The sequence below is a fragment of the Hippocampus zosterae genome, chromosome 3 (assembly GCF_025434085.1).
Source record: "Hippocampus zosterae strain Florida chromosome 3, ASM2543408v3, whole genome shotgun sequence".
Classification (NCBI taxonomy): Eukaryota; Metazoa; Chordata; class Actinopteri; order Syngnathiformes; family Syngnathidae; genus Hippocampus; species Hippocampus zosterae.
In genome coordinates this window covers 3,039,790-3,060,226 of record NC_067453.1, presented here as the reverse complement: position 1 = coordinate 3,060,226, position 20,437 = coordinate 3,039,790, and the positions used below count along the sequence as shown (strand labels likewise).

The 20,437-nt window shown below is 45.6% G+C and overlaps 1 protein-coding gene across 1 annotated transcript in view; it reads right to left on the bottom strand.

Annotated features, from left to right (window-relative positions):
• Positions 1 to 519: 519 nt before the first annotated feature.
• The window catches only part of LOC127597274 (cuticle collagen 1-like), a gene marked incomplete at its 3' end in the record, with an annotated part of 44,290 nt that continues 24,372 nt past the window's right edge, over positions 520 to 20,437 (bottom strand). Inside the window, exons 2-3 of the mRNA XM_052060186.1 lie at positions 1,026 to 1,084; positions 520 to 944 (exon numbers count right to left, since the gene is read on the bottom strand). Of these exons, the coding sequence (XP_051916146.1) occupies positions 520 to 944; positions 1,026 to 1,084 (484 nt within the window). The remainder of the gene's footprint in view (positions 945 to 1,025; positions 1,085 to 20,437) is intronic.

The window sequence follows — 20,437 nt, the reverse complement described above, 5'->3', positions numbered from 1 at the left end:
ACCACGATGTGATCGGACAGGTAGCTCAGGATATGGTGGCAAGTATTGGTCAGGCTGGGACAGTGGAAAGTATCGGAAAGGATGGTATGGTGTCAAGTAGCGGTATTCCTGGTGTGGTTGCAAGTATCGGTTTAAATGGTGTGGTTGCAAGTATCTGTAATAATAGTATGGTGGCAAGTATCGGTAATGCTGGTATGGTGTCAAGTATTGGTAAGACTGATATGGGAATGGGTTAGGTTGCCAAGGCACTGGTGGCCAACGGTGACCATAATAAGTCGACCAAGGTGGATAATATGGAAAATTTAGTGTTGACTCAGGAGTTCCTGGTGGTCCAAGTGGTTCTGGCATACTAGGAGGTCAAGGGGGTCCAGGTAGCTCAGGGTGTGGTGGGAAGGATTGGTCAGGATACATTGGTGGAAAGTATTGGTAAGGCTGGTTTGGTGGCAAGTATCCGTAATACTGATATGGCTTAGGTTGCCAAGGTACTGGTGGCCAATGTCGACCATAATAAGCTGACCAAGGTGGATAATATGGTGGTCCAGGTGGTCCTGGCATACTAGGTGGTCCTGGTGGTCCAGCTTGCCCGGCTGGGCCTTCTGGGCCATGTGGTCCAATCTGCCCTTCTGGTCCAGGTGGTCCTGTTGGACCATTTGACCCATTTTGTCCAGGTGGTCCTGGTGGACCATCGTGTCCAGGTGGTCCACTTGAACCCTTTGGCCCTGGTTTACCATCTGATCCAGGTGGCCCTGGTGGACCATCTGGCCCTGGTGGACCATTTGGTCCATGTGGTCCTGGATGACCTTGTGGTCCTAATGGTCCTGTTTCACCAGGTGGTCCTGGCGGTCCATCTGGGCCTGGTGGACCAGGTGGTCCTCCTGGTGGTCCAGGTGGTCCTGGTGGATGACTTCGCACTTGTCGAACCTTAGCAGAAAAACTGCTGGTTCCTGTGATAAAGAGTTGGCATCTTTGTTACATACATGCCTTTCACTCACTCTTACTTCGTCGTTGAAGGTTTGATGACTTACCTAACACCAAAAGGGCAACAGTGAACACCTTGAGAATGATCATTGTGGCTGGTGATGTCCTAAAATACAATGAAAAGAGACGGTCAATGTACTGTACTTTGAGGGAAAGTCCATCAGGTGAGCATGGGAGGAGAGCTGACTGTCAGTTTAATGGGGCCCAGTTCCATGCCTCGCCACGAGGCACCTTGACTGTGACTTGGAAGAAGTGACTCACTGCCAATCTGAACGTTGTTGCCGTCGAATGGAATTCTCACATTTACTGAAACCACGACTTTCTTGGAAATCAATTTCTTGTTGAGACGCTAATTGCTTATTTTGCCGAAAATGGTCCCAGCACCAACCATACACTGCACGCAGAGCCCCACCGTGCAAAAGCCTTTAACTTTACAAAACCATATTCGCAATCCTCACCTGTCAACAGATCTTTTTTGGTCAAATTTAAAATACGTGCATGGGACCATCCCCCATTTTTTTAATGGAAAATGGAAAAAATGGAAAATGCTTATTGAGAGAACATCAGCGATTTTTGAAGTATGTTTTGAGTTAAGCAGTGGACAAAGAAGATTGATACTACCTTTGTCGCTGTTTCCATTCTTTGGTAATCAGTGGGAGAACATTGCAAAATCTTAAAATATTCATCTACTTCCACAGAATCTGGAGAAAAAATAGCTTTGTTGCTTATACTTTCGCTTTCTAATATCTGAACAGTGGTTGCATTCTATTAAACATGTCAATTACTTTTTGAAACGAGAGCAAAATAATTGGGATGTAATGATAAACAAGTGCTGTGAGTGACACCAAAAAGATGCTGGAAAAAATATTCAATGCCAAATATTTAATGTTCTTGTTTTTTAGAAGCTCCAAATTTCTTGAGCATTCTTTTAGCTGTTAAGAGTTTCTCATAATATTTCTTGACACGTTAAAATATAATTATTAATATAATTACACTTTAAAAAATGTATTCAATGAACAAAGACCAAACTCGTCAAGAGAGAGAGTGTGTATTTGTGTGTGTGTGTGTGTGTATGTATGTGCGCGTGTGTGATAGAGATTAATATCAAGGCAGCACCATGTTTTAATTGTCAGAAGAAAAAACATTCATGCCTAAATATTGCCAACAGGTGGAACTGTAGGGCGCCCCCTGCAACTACACACCTGTTGGTCATTATGTAACGAGTTGTATAAAATGACTCCCACCCGACCACTCATGGGTGTCATGTTTTGTTTTCAGTCTTAGGTTTTTGCTACTTTGATTTCTTGTGATTTTGTTGCTTTCACTTTACGTTCCTGTTCCCTAGCGAGGCAAGGGTTGCCATCACTTTTGTTCCCGTTTCCCCGGCGAGGCAAGGGTTGCCGTCGCTTTTGTTCCTGTTCCCTGGCAAAACAAGTCTTGCCGTCGCTTTTTGTTCCTGTTCCCCGGCGAGGCAAGCCTTTGGACGACTATGGGACGTTTTGGGATCCTTCCTTTGAGGGAGGGGCACTGTCATGATTCTGTATGTGGCCAACAGGTGGCACTGTCGGGCTTTGTTTGCGACTTTGGATTCTTTTTGTTTTCAGGACTTTGTTTTGGATTTATTTTTCTCTGTGTTTTAATACAATTCATCAAATACCCCCTGCTCCTCCCTCTGGCCTGCTTTTTCGGGTCCACGATGCATCGTGATAGGACCAGTCCTTTGATTTGTGATTTTTTTTTTTAATTTGTGGGCAAATTGCTGTAATTATTTTATTTCTGCAACTTGTTTGAAATTTTGTACTTGTCATTCTACGCTGCACAAATGAAAGTGTATTACCCATCAATCCAAATCTAATGAAATCATTATCATTCAGCAGTACAACAATGTAAAATTTTTGATACAAATTTCAGAATATGCTTTGTTTCAATGAACAAATCTTGTTTAGATAAAGGAAACTTTCAGGTTATAAACTGAGCGGATTCTTTGTTATGTAATTCAACTTAATTATTTAAAACTATGACAACCAACAAATGTTTGTTTTTCCTTCATAAAAAAAAATTCTTGAAGGTCAGATTATCAGGTTGCACCAATGTTCAAGAATTTAAAAAAAATTCTTGAAGCCCAAATTTGGGACCGTTATACTTCCTTAGTTTTCAGGTTATCAAGTGCCAACGTCACAAACATTCATTAAATATATTAGCCCAGGCATGGGCAACTGGTGGCCCGCACACCGCAGGTGAAACACTCTTTGAGTGGCCGTTTCATTAATTTAAATGTATGTTTGTATAAATGTGTATTTTTTTGGGGGGGGGGGGGGATTTGGGGTGGATCCCCAAATACTTGCAGTTGGCCATTGGCAAAATCACTCGCTCCCACATTTTTTAAAATATATATATTTTTAAAAATTAACAAAAAACATTGCCTCAATCCATTTCAGTGACCGTTCGTTATTCCCAGATTTTTGCTTTTCACAGAGCATATGCCCCACGAATTGCGGGGTATCGCGGTTTAGTTTTTAGGTGTAATGTTTCCATTCATCACTCAATAGCAGACATGGCCTTAGTAACATTTGCACCAGGTCTTACACTGCCCTACATTACAGCCTAAGAAGCCCTAATATTTTTGGGGAATGACAAGCAGGACGTATTACCTTTATATTATTATATATTGGTTATATGTTAGAGCTGTCAGTTTAGCGCGTTTTTATTGGCATTAATTTAAATGAATTTTAACGGGATTAAAAATTTTCTCGCGAGATTAACGCGGCACACGTCACAAGCGGATGTTACGTTGCTCTATAAATACACCAGAAACAAAACAACAAGAGCGCTGCAGAAGTCCACGCCCATGTCTGTTTTGCCAGCCCCGGCAGCGCGAAACACCGAAAACGGATACTTAAAGAGTTTATGAATGGAAAGTTTACTTTTAAAAGGTTGCCATATTGCTCCACTGACAAGACCAAAGTTATCTGTTCTTCTCTCTCTCTCTGTTTCATACAGGTATACGATGTATGCCACTGACGCGATTGTTACTTGTTTGGAACTATTTTGTGTGGAAGGTTACAGCGTTCCGTGTCCACATAAATACAGCGGGTGGAGCTTCTCTGTGTTCGTCTGACAGTGACAGTGCGCTACAGTGGTAGCGACCTAGCGAAAGTAAAATGTCTCCAGTGTTGTCATCGAACCAAGTGTAGTCATTCGAAATGAGGTCTACACAAAACCGTAGAGACAGACTTCCGCGCAAGAAGGACCAATACAATCAACATAGCCTGACTATGTTAGGGGGAGTAAAACCCCCCCTTTCAGAATGGTTTGCCCCTGCAGCACGGGGGAAGTGCGTGTGCTTGTTTGTAAGACCGGCAGTTTCGAATACAGTGGCACATAATGAACACTGGTGTCCGGTGTCTCGTTATTCTTCAACAAACATACAGAAACAGACTGCTGTGTTGAAAGCAAACTTGAGAAAAATTAAGTATGCAACCATGGTTTAAATCCACTATAGGCTGAGTACTAGTGTACCTTAGATGTGCACTTTATAATGTTATATTGCTCTGTTTTGATTTAATAAAAAAAGCTGTTAAAGCAGCTGTTGTGTGACAAAATATTTTCACCGTTATTGATGGACAGTAATGTGTGAAAGATTATGTGTGAATAACTGCACCAAGTGAAAAATGTTCATGTAAAATTGAAAATCGAAATTGTTATTTCAGTAAATATTTGCATTTGGCACATAGAAAACTGATTCATGATTCCATGTTGATGAAAGCATTGAAATGGGGGAAAAAATGTAAAAGGAAATTTAGAAACGATAAAAAATGTGTGAGTAATCACGATTAATTTTTTAGTTCATTTGAGTTAATTATGACGGTTGCATTTTTAATTAGATTAAATATTTTAGTCGTTTGACAACTCTAATATATATATATATATATATAAAAAAAAAATCCTCATCTCACCCCTCGGGTGGTGTCCGTCCCTCATTCAGCTCGGGTCCTCTACCAGAGGCCAGGAAGCTTACACCCTGCAGTTATGTGTTGGATCGTCTCAGGTGCCTCTTTGCACAACCTACACCTTGGGTCTTGTCTGGTGTGGTATATTTGGGCCTCGATGGCTCTGGTGCTCAAGGCCTGCTCCTGAGCAGCCAGGATGAGTGCCTCTGTGCTGTCCTTCAGGCCAGCCCTCTCTAGCCACTGATAGGACTTCTTGAGATCAGCCATTTCAGTTATGGTCCGGTGGTACATCCCGTGTAGGGGCTTATCCTCCCATGATGGTCCCTCTTCCAGCGCCTCATCTTCTGTTCCCCATTGTCTGAGACATTCTCTGAGTACGTCATCCGTTGGAGCCTTCTCCTTGATGTATTCATGGAGCTTGGATGTTTCATCCTGGACAGTGGCTCTCACACTCACTAGTCCCCGGCCTCCTTCCTTTCGGCTTGCGTACAGTCTCAGGGTGCTGGATTTGGGATGGAACCCTCCATGCATGGTTAGGAGCTTTCGGGTCTTAACGTCCGTGGTCTGAATCTCTTCCTTTGGCCACCTTATTATTCCTGCAGGGTATCTGATCACTGGCAGGGCATAGCTGTTTATTGCTTGGGTCTTATTCTTGCCATTGAGCTGGCTTCTTAGGACTTGCCTCACTCGCTGGAGGTATTTGGCCGTAGCCGCTTTCCTTGTTGCCAGTTCGAGGTTGCCATTGGCTTGTGGTATACCAAGGTACTTGTAGCTGTCCTCAATGTCTGCTATTGTTCCTTCAGGGAGTGAGACCCCTTCAGTGCGGACTACCTTTCCTCTCTTAGTCACCATCCGACTACATTTCTCAAGCCCGAATGACATCCCGATGTCGCTGCTGTAGATCCTGGTTGTGTAGATCAGTGAATCTATGTCCCTTTCGCTCTTAGCATACAGCTTTATGTCATCCATGTAGAGGAGGTGACTGATTGTAGCTCCATTTCTGAGGCGGTATCCATAGCCTGTCTTGGTGATTACTTGGCTTAGGGGGTTCAGTCCTATGCAGAACAGCAGTGGGGAGAGTGCATCACCTTGGTATATGCCACATTTGATGGACACTTGGGTAAGTGGCTTGCCATTGGCTTCAAGTGTGGTTTTCCACATTCTCATCGAGTTCGCAACGAAGGCTCTTAGGGTCCTGTTCACCTTATACAACTCCAAGCATTCAGTGATCCATGTATGTGGTATCGAGTCATAGGCTTTCTTGTAATCAATCCAGGCTGTGCACAGGTTGGTACGTCGGGACCTGCAGTCTTGTGCGACTGTTCTGTCAACCAGGAGCTGATGTTTGGCTCCTCTGGTATCTCTACCAATGCCCTTCTGTGCTTCGTTCATGTATTGATCCATGTGTCCACTTATCTTAGCCGCAATGATGCCTGACATGAGCTTCCATGTTGTGGAGAGACAGGTTATTGGCCGATAGTTGGATGGGGCTGCACCCTTCGAGGGATCCTTCATGATCAGGATCGTTCGCCCTTCGGTTAGCCATTCTGGGTGAGTCCCATCCCTCAGCAGTTGGTTCATTTGTACTGCTAGGCGCTCATGGAGTGCTGTGAGTTTCTTTAGCCAGTAGGTGTGGACCATGTCCGGGCCTGGTGCTGTCCAGTTCTTCATATCTGAGACTCTTTCCTGTATGTCTGCCACTGTTATGGTAACTGGGTTCTGTTCAGGGAGGTTGCTGTGCTCCTCTCTCAGGGTCACCAGCCATTGTGCACTGCTGTTATGTGCAACCTCCTTCTCCCATATGCCTTTCCAGTACCTTTCAGTTTCCAGTCTTGGTGGGTCAGCTCTGTTGTTAGGACCCTGCCACTGAGCGTACACTTTCGCAGGTTGTGTTGCGAACAGCCTGTTTATTCGTCTGGCCTCATTCTCTTTCGTGTACCGCTTTAGGCGACTGGACAAGGCTTGGAGCCTTTGTTTGGCAGTTTCGAGTGCTTCAGGTACGGTCATCTGGATGTACCTCTCGGGTATCGGCCTTTTCATCACACCTCTCTGGGCCTCCGTCAATTGACTCACATCTTCCGGGCCGCCTTGATCTTAGCCTCCAACCGTCTTTTCCATGGTGGGTAACGTATCTCATGGCTTCCATGGTTGCTCTTATAGCCCAGAGTCTCCAGGATCACTGATGCTGAAGCATATATCAGCTCATTGGTTTCTGTGATCGTTACGGTAGGGATCGTCCGCAGTGCTGCATTCACACTTTCTATGAAACTTTCAGATGGTACTTCACATAGCCGTTGTAATCGGTTTCTAGGTTGCCCAGCTTTCATTCTCGCCATGATCTTAGCTTTCAGGTCAGTTGCTGCCTCGCTCAGCATTTCATTCATTGGGGCTGGCCAACCAATCTCTTCATCTGCATTCATTGGGGCTTGCCTCCCAATCTCTTGTATGACCTCCTCCTCTGATCTGGCAGCCTGGGGCCCTTCACCATGGAACCTGCGTTGTACCTCATCAATCTCAAGTTGTGACAGCAGTTGCCGTTTGTGGATGTTGGAACACTGAGCTACTAGTTGTTTCGTGGTCAACCGTGACTGTGGGTTTCGAAGTAACCATTTAGCCCACATTCTCTGTATGTAACCCCTCTGACTAGGGTTGCTTGAGTAGTAGCATTCCAACAGAGCCATGTTATCGCATCTCGCCCATCTCCGCTTTGTTCCAGTAGCCCATTTTTCATCAAGGTGCTCTGGTTCCCCAGCACCTGACGCAGACCTTGTTTGGCCGGGCGACGTCTGAGCCGGCATGTCATTCGTTTTATTGTCTCTCATCATTGTATGAGGTAGGCATTAGCGTGAAGGATCTTGCCCAAGGACCCACACTGGATGGTGTTATGTGCTCATTTTTGCCCCAAGCGGGATTCGAACCACCGTCTCCCGTATGCTAAACCGATGCCTTACCAACTGAGCTATCCAGCCGCTATATATATATATATATATATATATATATATATATATATATATATATATATATATATATATATATATATATATATATAGCGGCTGGATAGCTCATATATATATATATATATATATATATATATATATATATATATATATATATAACCATTTTGATTGAGTTCATTTTGAGTTTTCTTCTCTTCTCTAATCTTCCCCACCAAAAAAAAAAAAAGCCAACATATGTCGGTTTGCTGTTGAGCCATTTTGTGCCATCCTGGAGTGATGACTTTTGACTTTTATGCTCAGAACCCTTTGCACTGCATAAAAAAAAGTTCCTACCAGTAGTTGATTTTGTTTGTTCAAACCCTTTGTTACTGAAGGATTGATCGCTTATACCTGTACTGAAAAAAGTGTTGTGAAAAATGAAATCTGTTCGGAGCATGTATTTTGCATGTTTGCATGTGTTTTGTTCGTATTTTAAATAGCATTTTTGTTATACATCTGGTTTCACATACAGAGCAGAGAAGACTATACCTCCACTGCCTGCCCCAACTCCACCTCACTGCTTTCCAACTTCATTGGACAAGCGTGCCAAAGGGCATGAAGCAATGCCCACTTGAACTTGAGTCCAAATTTTCCAGGTGATTGTACAAGTGTAACACCAAATATGTCTAACATTAATATCATGTTCACTGAAAAGACTTCAAGATGGAGAAGGTACTCACCACATACAGATTGGCCTTGGAGCTGTTGTCAGTCCCGCTTCCGTCTCTCTTCTGCCGTTTCACAGTCAGTAATGGAGGGCTTAAATCACTTGTCCGTCCCATTCAGGTGGGGCACTCGCCTAGGTGGGTCATTTAATTGACTTTTCTTTTGTTTTCACACAATCACAGGTGATTATTGCCAAGCAGTTTTTCTGCTTCATGTTGGTAAGCTGCATGTCAATTAAGCCACTTTGAAGTGAATAGATCACACAAAATTTCATCACCGCAGGAATCGTATGAGCTTTGTACTTGGAGTCCTAATATGCTCTCAAATAGCTGATATATGTTCATGTTATTATTATTATTTTTTTTTTTTTACTGTCTGTTTAGCAAAAAAGGAGCTGTGTGGTGTATGTGACAAAGACTATTGGGGCTTTGCAAAAATAATTGTTTGTCCGTCTTTGGCCAGAAGGCCGGGGACACCCTGAACTGGTTGCCAACCAATCGCAGGGCACACAGAGACGAACAACAATTCACACTCGCACTCAAACTTTGGGACAATTTAGAATGTTCAATCAGGCTGCCATGCATGTTTTTGGAATGTGGGAAGAAACCGGAGTACCCGGAGAAAATCTACGCAGGCCCGGGGAGAAAATGTAAAGAGTTCACATGTTTGAGCGACGGCCTTTTGAAAGTGCTCTACAAATACAGTTGAGTTGAGTTGAGCATGTAAATGAGTTTACATTACACAGGGAGGCCGAAGCTGGAATTGAAATCAGTACCTCTGCACTGTGAGGTCGACGTGCTAACCACTGGATCCACCACATCGCCCATTGTGGAACATTTGTTAAAATAATTTGCTGAGGGCAAAATAATCTAATTTCTGAAAATCAAGCTTTCATTTGGAAAGAAACACGCACAGCTTTTCACTCATCAGGCATTTCAAAATCAAACAGCATTATTCCAAAATTGATGCATTGTTTTTCCGTGAAAATTCTACACACCCCATGGTGAAAATCCAAATCAGAGTCATCTTTATTTGCCATTCTTAAATAGACAAAGAATTTGCCACCAGTAGGTGGAGCCACTCTAACACTACAGCAAACAAAATGAATATTTCAGACAAACACATACATATGCAGGCATTGAGAATTGTAAGAGGTGCCCTTATATGATAAAACGACAACAGTGCAATTGTGATTTTGAGTCCCAAAACAATTTAAAATGACCAGCAGCATGGTAGTAAAGAACAAAAACAACAAATAATGCAACATGACATGTTGCAACTGTGTACAAACCCCTGGTGCACAGGCAGCCAACTGTGACCAGAATGGTCAAGAAATGGTCATCGGAAGCTGAAGATGCTCTGCGGGACTGCTTCGCGACAACCAGGTGGGAACTCTTCAGCGAGGTTCATGGGGAGGACATTGATGCACTCACTAACACCATCACGGACTATATAAACTTCTGTGAGGAGAACACCGTACCCACCAGAACTCTGCGGTGTTTTTCCAACAACAAACCATGGATTAATCCTGACATAAAGACCCTGCTGAAGGAGAAGAAGAGAGCTTTTCGGTCGAGAAACAGAGAGGAGCTGAAGGCCGTGTAGATTCGCCTGAGAAGAAAGATCAGGGAGGGGAAGAAGATATACAGGATGAAATTGGAGGACCAGTTACAGGCCAGCAATGTCACTGGTGTCTGGAGGGGCCTGAAAACCATCTCAGGCCATGACAGCCCAAAGACAGTGATCGAGAAGGACAAGGACTGGGCAGACTGGGCAGACTGAACCATTTTTTCAACCGTTTCGACCAGTCGTCTGTCCCTTCCCCCAACCACAAACTGCAACCTCTCTCACCGAGGACTTCTTCTCCTCCCCCTCCTCTTTCGACTAGCTCTCATCAACCCAATATGTCACCTGGTTCCTGCCTGTCCGTAACAACAGAGCAGGTAAGGAACCAACTGAGGAAGATGAATGTGAGGAAGGCAGCAGGTCCGGACAAGATCAGTTCCCGGCTCCTCAGGACCTGCTCTGACCAGCTGTGTAACATTGTCCAGCACCTCTTCAACCTCAGCCTGAAGCTGGGCAGAGCTCCACAGCTGTGGAAAACTTCATGCCTGGTCCCAGTGCCCAAGACCCCCCACCCTAAGGAGCTGAACAGCTAGAAACCGGTGGCGCTGACGTCTCACCTGATGAAGACGCTGGAGAGACTCATCCTCGCCCACCTTCGACCGCTGGTGAGCCCGTCACTGGACCCACTGCAGTTTGCCTATCAGCCTGGCATCGGCGTGGAAGACGCCATTATCTACCTCCTCCACTCAGTGCTGTCACACTTGGAGAAGGCTGGGAGCACTGTGAGAATCATGTTCTTTGATTTCTCCAGTGCCTTCAACACCATCCAGCCCAATTTGCTGCGAGGCAAACTGCAGAACGCCGGAGTGGACCACCATCTCACAGCATGGATCACAGACTACCTCACAAATCGGCCGCAGTACGTGAGATTGCAGAGCTGTGAGTCGGACCGGCTTCTCTGCAGCACTGGAGCGCCGCAGGGGACTGTTCTGGCTCCATTCCTGTTCATCCTCTACACCTCGGACTTCAGACACGTCACTCCAAACTGTCACCTTCAGAAGTTCTCCGATGACTCTGCGATTGTTGGCCTCATTACAGAGGGGACGATCGGGAGTACAGGGGACTGACAAAGGACTTTGTGGACTGGTGCCAGCAGAATCTCCTCCAGATCAACCCTAGGAAAACTAAGGAGTTGGTTGTGGATTTCTGCAGGAAAAAGTCCTCACCAGCACCGATGAACATCCAGGGTATGGACATAGAGAGGATGACCTCCTACAAGTACCTTAGTGTTCTTCTGAACGACAAACTGGACTGGTCTACAAACACGGACACCCTGATTAGGAAAGGACAGAGCCGACTCTTCCTACTCAGGAAACTGAGGTCTTTTGGCGTTCAGGGGTCACTCCTTAAGACGTTCTATAACTCGGTGGTGGCCTCGGCCATCCATTATGGCATTGTCTGCTGGTCAGGCAGCATCTCAGCCCGGGACAGAAAGAGACTGGAGCGACTGGTCAGGAAGGCCAGTTCTGTCCTGGGTTGCTCCCTTGACACTCTGGAGGAGGTGGGCAACAGAACGATGCTAACTAAGCTAAAAGCTATGATGGCCAGTCCCTCCCACTCCCTCCAGCCCGCCCTGACAGCACTTGGTAGCTCCTTCAGCCAGAGACTGTTACACCCGCGCTGCAAGAAGGAGAGATACCGACGCTCGTTCCTACCGACTGCTGTCAGGCTGATGAATAAAAAATAACAATCATAATAATAATAATAATTAAATGATGTGAAGGAAAATTGTAAATAGTACTGCGATTTATCCATTTTGTGTTCATATTGCATTTAATTGAAAGATGTTTGTTGTTTTTTTTCTCTTTCTTCTTTCTTCTTTCTACATACATTCTTGCTGCTGGAGGCTGTAAATTTCCCCAGTGTGGGACGAATAAAGGATATCTTACTTACTTACTTATGACAAAGTGACAATAGTGAATACGGCAACACAGAAGTGCAAAATTGGCAGACATAAACAGAATGTCACTCAGGAATTAAAAATGAACTTTTTCGGAAGTTCATGGCCAGAAGGAATACGTTTCTGGAATGTCTGCTGGTTTTCGTGTGCACAGTTGGATTGCGCCTCCCTGTGGGAAGGAGCTGGAAGAGGTGGTGATCAGGTTGCCGAGGGTCCAAAAGAAGTCCAGATTCTCTTGTGTTCTTCGTTTCACCAGCTAAAGCAATTGAGAACAGAGAATAAATGCATGATGAAAGTTCACAGTCAACTAAGACCTGTCTTAGTTCTTGCAGCCCATAGAAGCCCTCGAGAGCACCGGTCCCCAACCTTTTCTGCCCCATGGACCGGTTTAATGTCAGGCAGTATTTTTTGGGACCGGGCTTGTTAAGGCCAGAGAAATACAACAAAATAATATGATATGAACTGTATGGTATTTTTGTAACATAATAATAAACATGAATCATGACGCGAGGAATGTCCGATTTGGCCGAAACATTCTCTGATCTCTATGGTTATGTTTAAACGTGCCTTCATTTAACATAAGATACCTCACAAACAAAAAGTGCATGAAAAATATGACTCACCATCACTGCATATTATGCTGAATGGGCTTGCTGCATGGGAATCTCCTGTTGAGATAAATCCGTATCTTCAATAGGACTCCTGATAATGTCTGATGAAATGTAGCCTTCTTTTGTTTTTTTGGAAGTCTTCTTCTGTCTCCTGGCTAGACCTTTTCCCCTTCCCAAAGGAACTTTCCAAAGACGTTTGTGTTTTTCCTCATTTTGCTAGCGCTTGGGTTTCATTTTAGCGGCAGTCTATCACGTGACAGAGAAGCACGGACTTCACCTACAGAGAATCTGGCAATTTTTCAAAATAAAACATTTTCAGATTCTGAAATGAATGAAACAGAAATAGTGTAAATTATGCCGTCTTTCTGTGAAGCCCGGCACCAAATGACCCGCGGGTACCGGTCCGCGGCACGGGAGTTGTCAGACTAGTGCAGGTATCGATGATTTTCTTGGCAGTCCTAACTACAGCTGAATAATTTTTCATTTTTTTAACAAAGCCATATTTTCAGACATTGTAATCATATGCTTGTCAAAGCTGTTTTGTTTTTTTCCCCAGCACTTTTAGTCCCCCGAGTTCACCAATCAACAACAAACAAACTTGCCAGGCAGATTTTTGCGCACCACATTTGAGCTGCACTTGCTCTGTGGCGCAGTTACATACTCAGCTGTTTTTGTGTGGATCAGCCCCCTAGGTCATCTTTGCTGCTGTGCAGCAAATGAGCTACAATTCTAACGCGTATCATTGTCACTAAAAGCGCATGAGGAGTCATGAAACATAAAATTCTGTCTAAGAAGCAACAAGATGGAGAAGCCATTCTAATTGCTTACCTTGAAATGCAGAGTTGCAAAAGACCCCCCCCAAAAAAACAAACAAACAAACAAAAAAACAAACAACACTAACCAGCAAGGTTTTGTTATGTTTTTGTGCTGATCTGACACCAGCAAGACAAAAAGGGAAATCAAAACAGCCAATATTCAAACAAGCAAATCTTTGGTCACTGGAAAAAAAACGCACTCTGAAGTGAGATACAGCTGCCCAGCAAGGATAGGATGTTGCTGGGGCCCTGATGGGAGTTGGTGATAGCGGGGGCAAACTGGAGTATTGCGGCTGTCACAGGCTGGGTAGCAACAGCATTAGGCTCTTGCTGGGTGGTTGTGGCTCAGTTGATAAAGTGGGTAGTCCAGTGGCCGAAAGTTCAGTTTTTTTCTTTTTTTTTTAATCTTAGCTGCTTTTTGTGTTGCTTTTACTGATAGGCATGCTCGTGACACCAGCAAGATGCATGCTACTGTTCCCCTACTCGGAGATGGTGACACCAGCAAGGCCAACATGAAAACACAAGAAAATCATGCTGGCTTATGCATGGGAGGAGGGGGGCGGGAAGTGAGCAGGGAAGTGCTTCGGTGCAATGGCATGCCATGTTCTCTCTAAGCGGGGTGGCGTAAATGGCCCGTCTTCTGTAGGTTGATTGCCCTTCAAAATGTGCAATAATTGTTGAAAAGAATAAACAAACCTCTGAGGGACATGAAAGGGCCCATTTGACCTGGACATAGAATGTGCCCCAGCATAACGCTTTGCGAAGTGATCAAACCCGCTGATCAGATTTTTGCTACTTTCACTGTTTCACAGATCCTTAGTTAGGCAGACTTGCATGTCTTCTTGTGAATTTCTCAACTCATCTTTGTTGAAAAAGGACAAAAAGAAACACCCACCCATCCCACTATTTGAGAACTGATTTGAAGAATGAAGTTATTTTTCCGAGAGATATTTTCCAAGTTGCTTGAAATAAAACCTGAAACTCATTCCTCGCCTCACCTTTCGAACAGACGTGTGCTGCAGTGCATATTGTCCAATTGTTCTTTCGAAAATCATTTCGCCCCATTCTTAATCCATTGCAGTCAGATTTTGTCCTCCTTTGCAGCATACCAGGTGGCCCTGGTCAACTACTTGGCTCCCTCAGAATTGCTGTCGGCCACTTCGTCACTCACATGGGCTTTCCTCTCGTCTTTTCATTTGGCGGGATGTCCATTTCATTATTAATTTCATGCTTGTGTCATATTTTCATTTTCATTGGAGACTCTTCTGCTGTCAAATGTAGCCAAAAATGTCAAACAACAAAACTCCTGGGGAACAGCAGAAGCACTTCAAATGGTGGCAAGTGTGAGCTGACACCCAATAAACATGCATTTCGTTGTAATTGGTTCGTAGTAAATACAGCCACACCTCCAGTCATGAGAGAATGTGCACAGTTGTGCAATCACATTACCTCGGTCGTTTTTTGTTTTTGTTTTTTCCTTTTAAAGGCTATAGGTCAGATTACTGTTGGAAAAAGTTTCTAAATGATTTATGCTGGTCTCATTCATTCTCTGAACCGCTTATCGTCACAAAGGTTTATGGTATGCTGGAGCCTATCCCAGCTGTCTTAAAGTATGTTGGTATCATTTTTTTTAGCGGAAAAACCTGGCATTTGACAAGGATGTGTAGACATTTTATCGTGACTGTAATTCCAATATGGATGTTGTGTTTCCTGAGAGCACAAAAAGATGGGCAAAACAATGACCATGTCCAATCAAGTTTGCTTGTGGGGACCCGTTCGCTTCTTGCGACAGTGTTGATTCTGCTCTGATTTTTTCTAGGTGGCCTCACAGAAATTAAATGAAAGATGCAACATGTCTTGTACGCCCATCAGAAAGGTCACGCTGTCATTAGGTGAGGCATTTAATTGGCTTTGCTATTGTTGTCACAATGGCGGTTCCTATTAGGCGGGTCTTGCTGACTGACATTTGTTCTTCATACTTAGGAAGCTATAATTGACAGTTGTCACAGTCAAGGCCCAGGTGTCAGATCTGGCGCGCCGCATAATTGCATATGGCTCATAAAATCAAATTGAGTGACTCCACTGCTTGGTTCCTGCTAAAATACGAAAATAGCAAATTGTAATACTACTACTACTACTACTAATAATAATAATACATTTCATTCATGCGACGTCCCGTGCCCGCCAGCAGGTGGTGGGCTTTTCCCTCCGCCAACTGCACACCTGTCCGTAATTTCGGGTTGATTATCTGCCTTTATTAAGAGGCTCCGGCAGTCCACTCACTGCCGGAGAATTCCACGCCGTGCCATTGTTCTCTCGCGCTAAAACCTCTATAGTTGATTTCTCGTTGCCTTCTAGCCTTGTGGCCGTTTATCTTGCGTTCTCTCTAGTCCCAAAATTGTATATTTAGTCTATAGTCTAATCAGACCTTCCTCGCCTTTTGTTTTTCTGCGAGCGTTTTCTGTTGTTGCCTTATTTCTTCCCTGGTCCTTATTTGACCAGCGTTTTTTGTTACTGTTTCCCTGTCGGGCTCTTTCTGTTCGTTATTAAAGACTTTTTGTGTTCTTACAAAATCTTTTCGTGTCTGCTTTACCTGGGGATCCACCTCGTTATTTTGTTGTGCACGAGGCGATCTTTCATTGCCTCTGGCCCAACGTGACAATTTATAAGCGCCATTCAAAAAAACTCAAGCACACCATACAATCAAAACAAGAATAAAACCACAGATAAAATTATAAATAATAAGAGAGGGAGAAGAATAGTGTCACGTTGCGCCCGAGGCGATGAGAGATCGCCTCGTGCACAACAAAATAACGAGGTGGATCCCAGGTAAAGCAGACACGAAAAGATCTTGTATGGAACACAAAAGGTTTTAATAACGAACAGAAAGAGCCCGACAGGGAAAACGGTAACAAAAAACGCTGGTCAAATAAGGACCAGGAAATAAGGAAAACAACCGAAAACGCTCACGGAAAAACAAAGAGCGAGGAAGTAAAGAAATCGGTAACCTAGAGCAATACAATTTAGATGCAACGCGAATAACAAGAGTAATGGCCGTAAGGCAAAAAGGCAACGAGTAATATCAATCGAGAAAATAGCGCGAGAGAGCAATGGCACGGTAAGGAATTCTCCGGCAGTGAGAGGACTGCCGGAGCCTCTTAATAAAGGAGGATAATCAGCCCGAAATTACGGACAGGTGTGCAGATGGCGGAGGGAAAAAACCCGCCACCTGCTGGCGGGCACGTGGCGTGACAAATAGAGATTAATGTGATTATAAATAGGTGGGTTTTGAGATGGGATTTGAATGTGGGAAGAGCATGAATATTTTGGATGTTGGGTGGTAGTGAGTTCCAGAGTTTGGGGTCAGAGCGGCTGAAAGCTCTGCACCCCATCATGCTGAGACGGGAAAGAGGGCACACAGAGGCGAAGGGAAGATGAGGACCTGAGGGAACGTAAATTTTAAGGTCAGACATTTTGAGATATTGCTTTAAGAATTTCATTCTTCTCTTTCAGCTGGGCTAAGCACTGACAAGCAGGACAGAGATGTTGTGCCTTATTCAACTCAGACCAGCCGCCAGCCCATGCCCATCCATCCATCCATCCATCATCTACCGCTTATCCGGGGCCGGGTCGCGGGGGCAACAGCTTTAGCAGGGAAGCCCAGACTTCCCTCTCCCTAGCTACTTCTTCCAGCTCTCCCCGGGGGATCCCGAGACGTTCCCAGGCCAGCTGGGTGACATAGTCTCTCCAGCGTGTCCTGGGTCTTCCTCGGGGTCTCCTCCCGGTGGGACATGCCCGGAACACCTCACCGGGGAGGCGCTCAGGAGGCATCCGAATCAGATGCCCAAGCCACCTCATCTGGCTCCTCTCGATGTGGAGGAGAAGCGGCTCGACTCTGAGCCCCTCCCGGATGACAGAGCTTCTCACCTTATCTCTAAGGGAGAGCCCGGACACCCTGCGGAGAAAACTCATTTCGTCCGCTTGTATCCGGGATCTCGTTCTTTCGGTCACGACCCATAGCTCGTGACCATAGATGAGGGTTGGGTCGTAGATCGACCGGTAAATTGAGAGCTTCGCCCTTTGGCTCAGCTCCTTCTTCACCACAACAGACCGATACAACGTCCGCATCACAGCAGACGCTGCACCGATCCGCCTGTCGATCTCCCGCTCCCTCCTGCCCCCACTCGTGAACAAGACCCCAAGATACTTGAACTCCTCCACTTGGGGCAAGATCTCCTCCCCGACCCGGAGGGGGCACTCCACCCTTTTCCGACTCAGGACCATGGTTTCAGATTTGGAGGTGCTGATCTTCATCCCAACCGCTTCACACTCGGCTGTGAAACGCTCCAGTGAGAGATGGATAGCCCCGTTTGAAGGAGACAGCACCACATCATCTGCAAAAAGCAGGGATGCAATACTGAGGCCCCCCAAAACGGACCCCCTCAACGCTTCTGCTGTGCCTAGAAATTCTGTCCATAAAAGTTATGAACAGAATAGGCGACAAAGGGCAGCCTTGGCGGAGTCCTACCCCCACTGGAAACGATTCCGACTTACTGTCGGCAATGCGAACCAAACTCTGACATCGGTGGTATAGTGACCGAACAGCCCGTATCAGGGGGTTCGGTACCCCATACCCACGAAGCACCCCCCACAGAACTCCCCGAGGGACACGGTCAAACGCCTTCTCCAAGTCCACAAAACACATGTAGACTGGTTGGGCGAATTCCCACATACCCTCAAGGACCCTGCTAAGGGTGTAGAGCTGGTCCACTGTTCCACGGCCGGGACGAAAACCACACTGCTCCTCCTCACTCTGAGGCTCGACTTCCTGAGTGACCCTCCTCTCCAGCACCCCTGAATAGACCTTACCAGGGAGGCTGAGGAGTGTGATCCCTCTGTAGTTGGAACACACCCTCCGGTCCCCCTTTTTCAAAAGAGGGACTACCACCATGGTCTGCCAATCCAGAGACACTCTCCCTGTTGACCATGCGATGTTGCAGAGGCGTGTCAACCAGGACAGCCCCACAACATCCAGAGCCTTGAGGAACTCCGGGCGGATCTCATCCACCCCTGGGGCCTTGCCACCGAGGAGCTTATTAACCACATCGGTGACTTCAACCACAGAGATAGGAGAGCCCACCTCAGAGTCCCCAGGCTCTGCTTCCTCAAAGGAAGGCATGTTGGTGGAGTTGAGGAGGTCTTTGAAGTACTCTGCCCACCGGTTCACAACGTCCCGAGTCGAAGTCAGCAGCGCCCCATCCCCACTGTACACAGTGTTAGTGGTGCACTGCTTCCCCCTCCTGAGACGTCGGATGGTGGACCAGAATTTCCTCGAAGCCGTCCGGAAGTCGGCTTCCATGGCCTCACCGAACTCTTCCCACGCTCGGGTTTTTGCCTCGGCGACCACCGAAGCTGCGTTCCGCTTGGCCAGTCGATACCCGTCAGCTGCCTCTGGGGTCCCACATATTTTCAGGCATTCTGTAGCGCGTTATTGTCAATGTTTGTGTATGCGTGTCAACTAACTGCAGCTGCAAGGCCAATAAAGATGGTGCCGACACGTGGATGGAACAAACAAGATGGATTAAATTCTCCTCACAAAGACCAACAAAACCTTTGCATGTTCTGCTACGCTCTGCTTCACTGAAACCTGGCTCAGTGACCGCCACCCGGATTCCGCGCTACATTTACCCGGCTTCCACCTACTCCGAGCCGATTGAGACATGGAGCTCTCGGGGAAATGAAAAGGTGGTGGAATATGCTTTGATACCCACTACGAATGGTGCCTATGTAACGGAATTTGACGCACACTGCGGACTTGGAGTCCCTGTCTCTAAACTGCAAGCCATTCTACTCATCACGAGAGTTCACCTCCTTTGTACTAGGTGTTTACATTGCACCACGAGCTAACGCGAACACAGCAATACAAACTCTAGCTGAACTATCCAGAGTCACCCCTTATCATTTTGGGTGATTTTAATAGAGCGCATCTTAACTGTTTCACCAGAAAAGGCAACATTCTAGATCACTGCTATACAACACTCAAAGGTTCATACCGATCGATCGCCCGCGCAGCATTGGGTCTTTCTGACCACTTTTTAAGACACTTAATTCCAACATACAGACAAAAACTCAAATGTGTAAAACCAGTTGTTAAGACTGTGAAGAAATAGACCCATGAAACAAAGCTATTTCGACATGAATGCTTTGACTGAACTGACTGGGACGTCTTTGAAACTTCAACGGGCACACTGGATGAATACACAACACAGACTGTCGCATCAGACATCAGTTTCTGTGAGGACGTGTGTACCAACAAAGTCCTTCCGCTACTACAGCAATAACAAGACATGGTTCACTCCCGAACTCAGGCAACTTAGAAAAGAGAAAGAGGCCGTATTTAGAAGTGAAGATCAGGCACTGTACAAACATGCCTGAAACCAATTGACAAAGGAAATTAACATCACAGGGAGAAGCTATGCGGAGAGGCTGAAAAAACAGTTCTCTGCATCTGTGTGGAATGGCCTGAGCCCAATCACAAACTAGAATAGCATCCCCCCCCCCCCCCCCAACCAGTGATCAAAAAGGTTCTGGCTGATGAACTAAACATGTTTTTTTTTTTTTTTTTGCTGACACTCCCATTTCCCACATGTGCCCACCTCGACCAGAAACGACTCTATCCACACTCCCACACTCATTCTCTGCCCTACAGATCCACAAACAGGACGTGAGACGGCTCTTCAAGCAGCAAAAGATCAAGAAAGCTGTGGGGCCTGACAAAGTGTCTCCCTCCTGCCTGAAACTGACCAGCTGGCTCCGGTCTTCACACAAATCTTCAACAGATTCCTGGAGCTGTGTGAAGTCCCATCCTGCTTCAAACAGTCTACCATCATCCCAG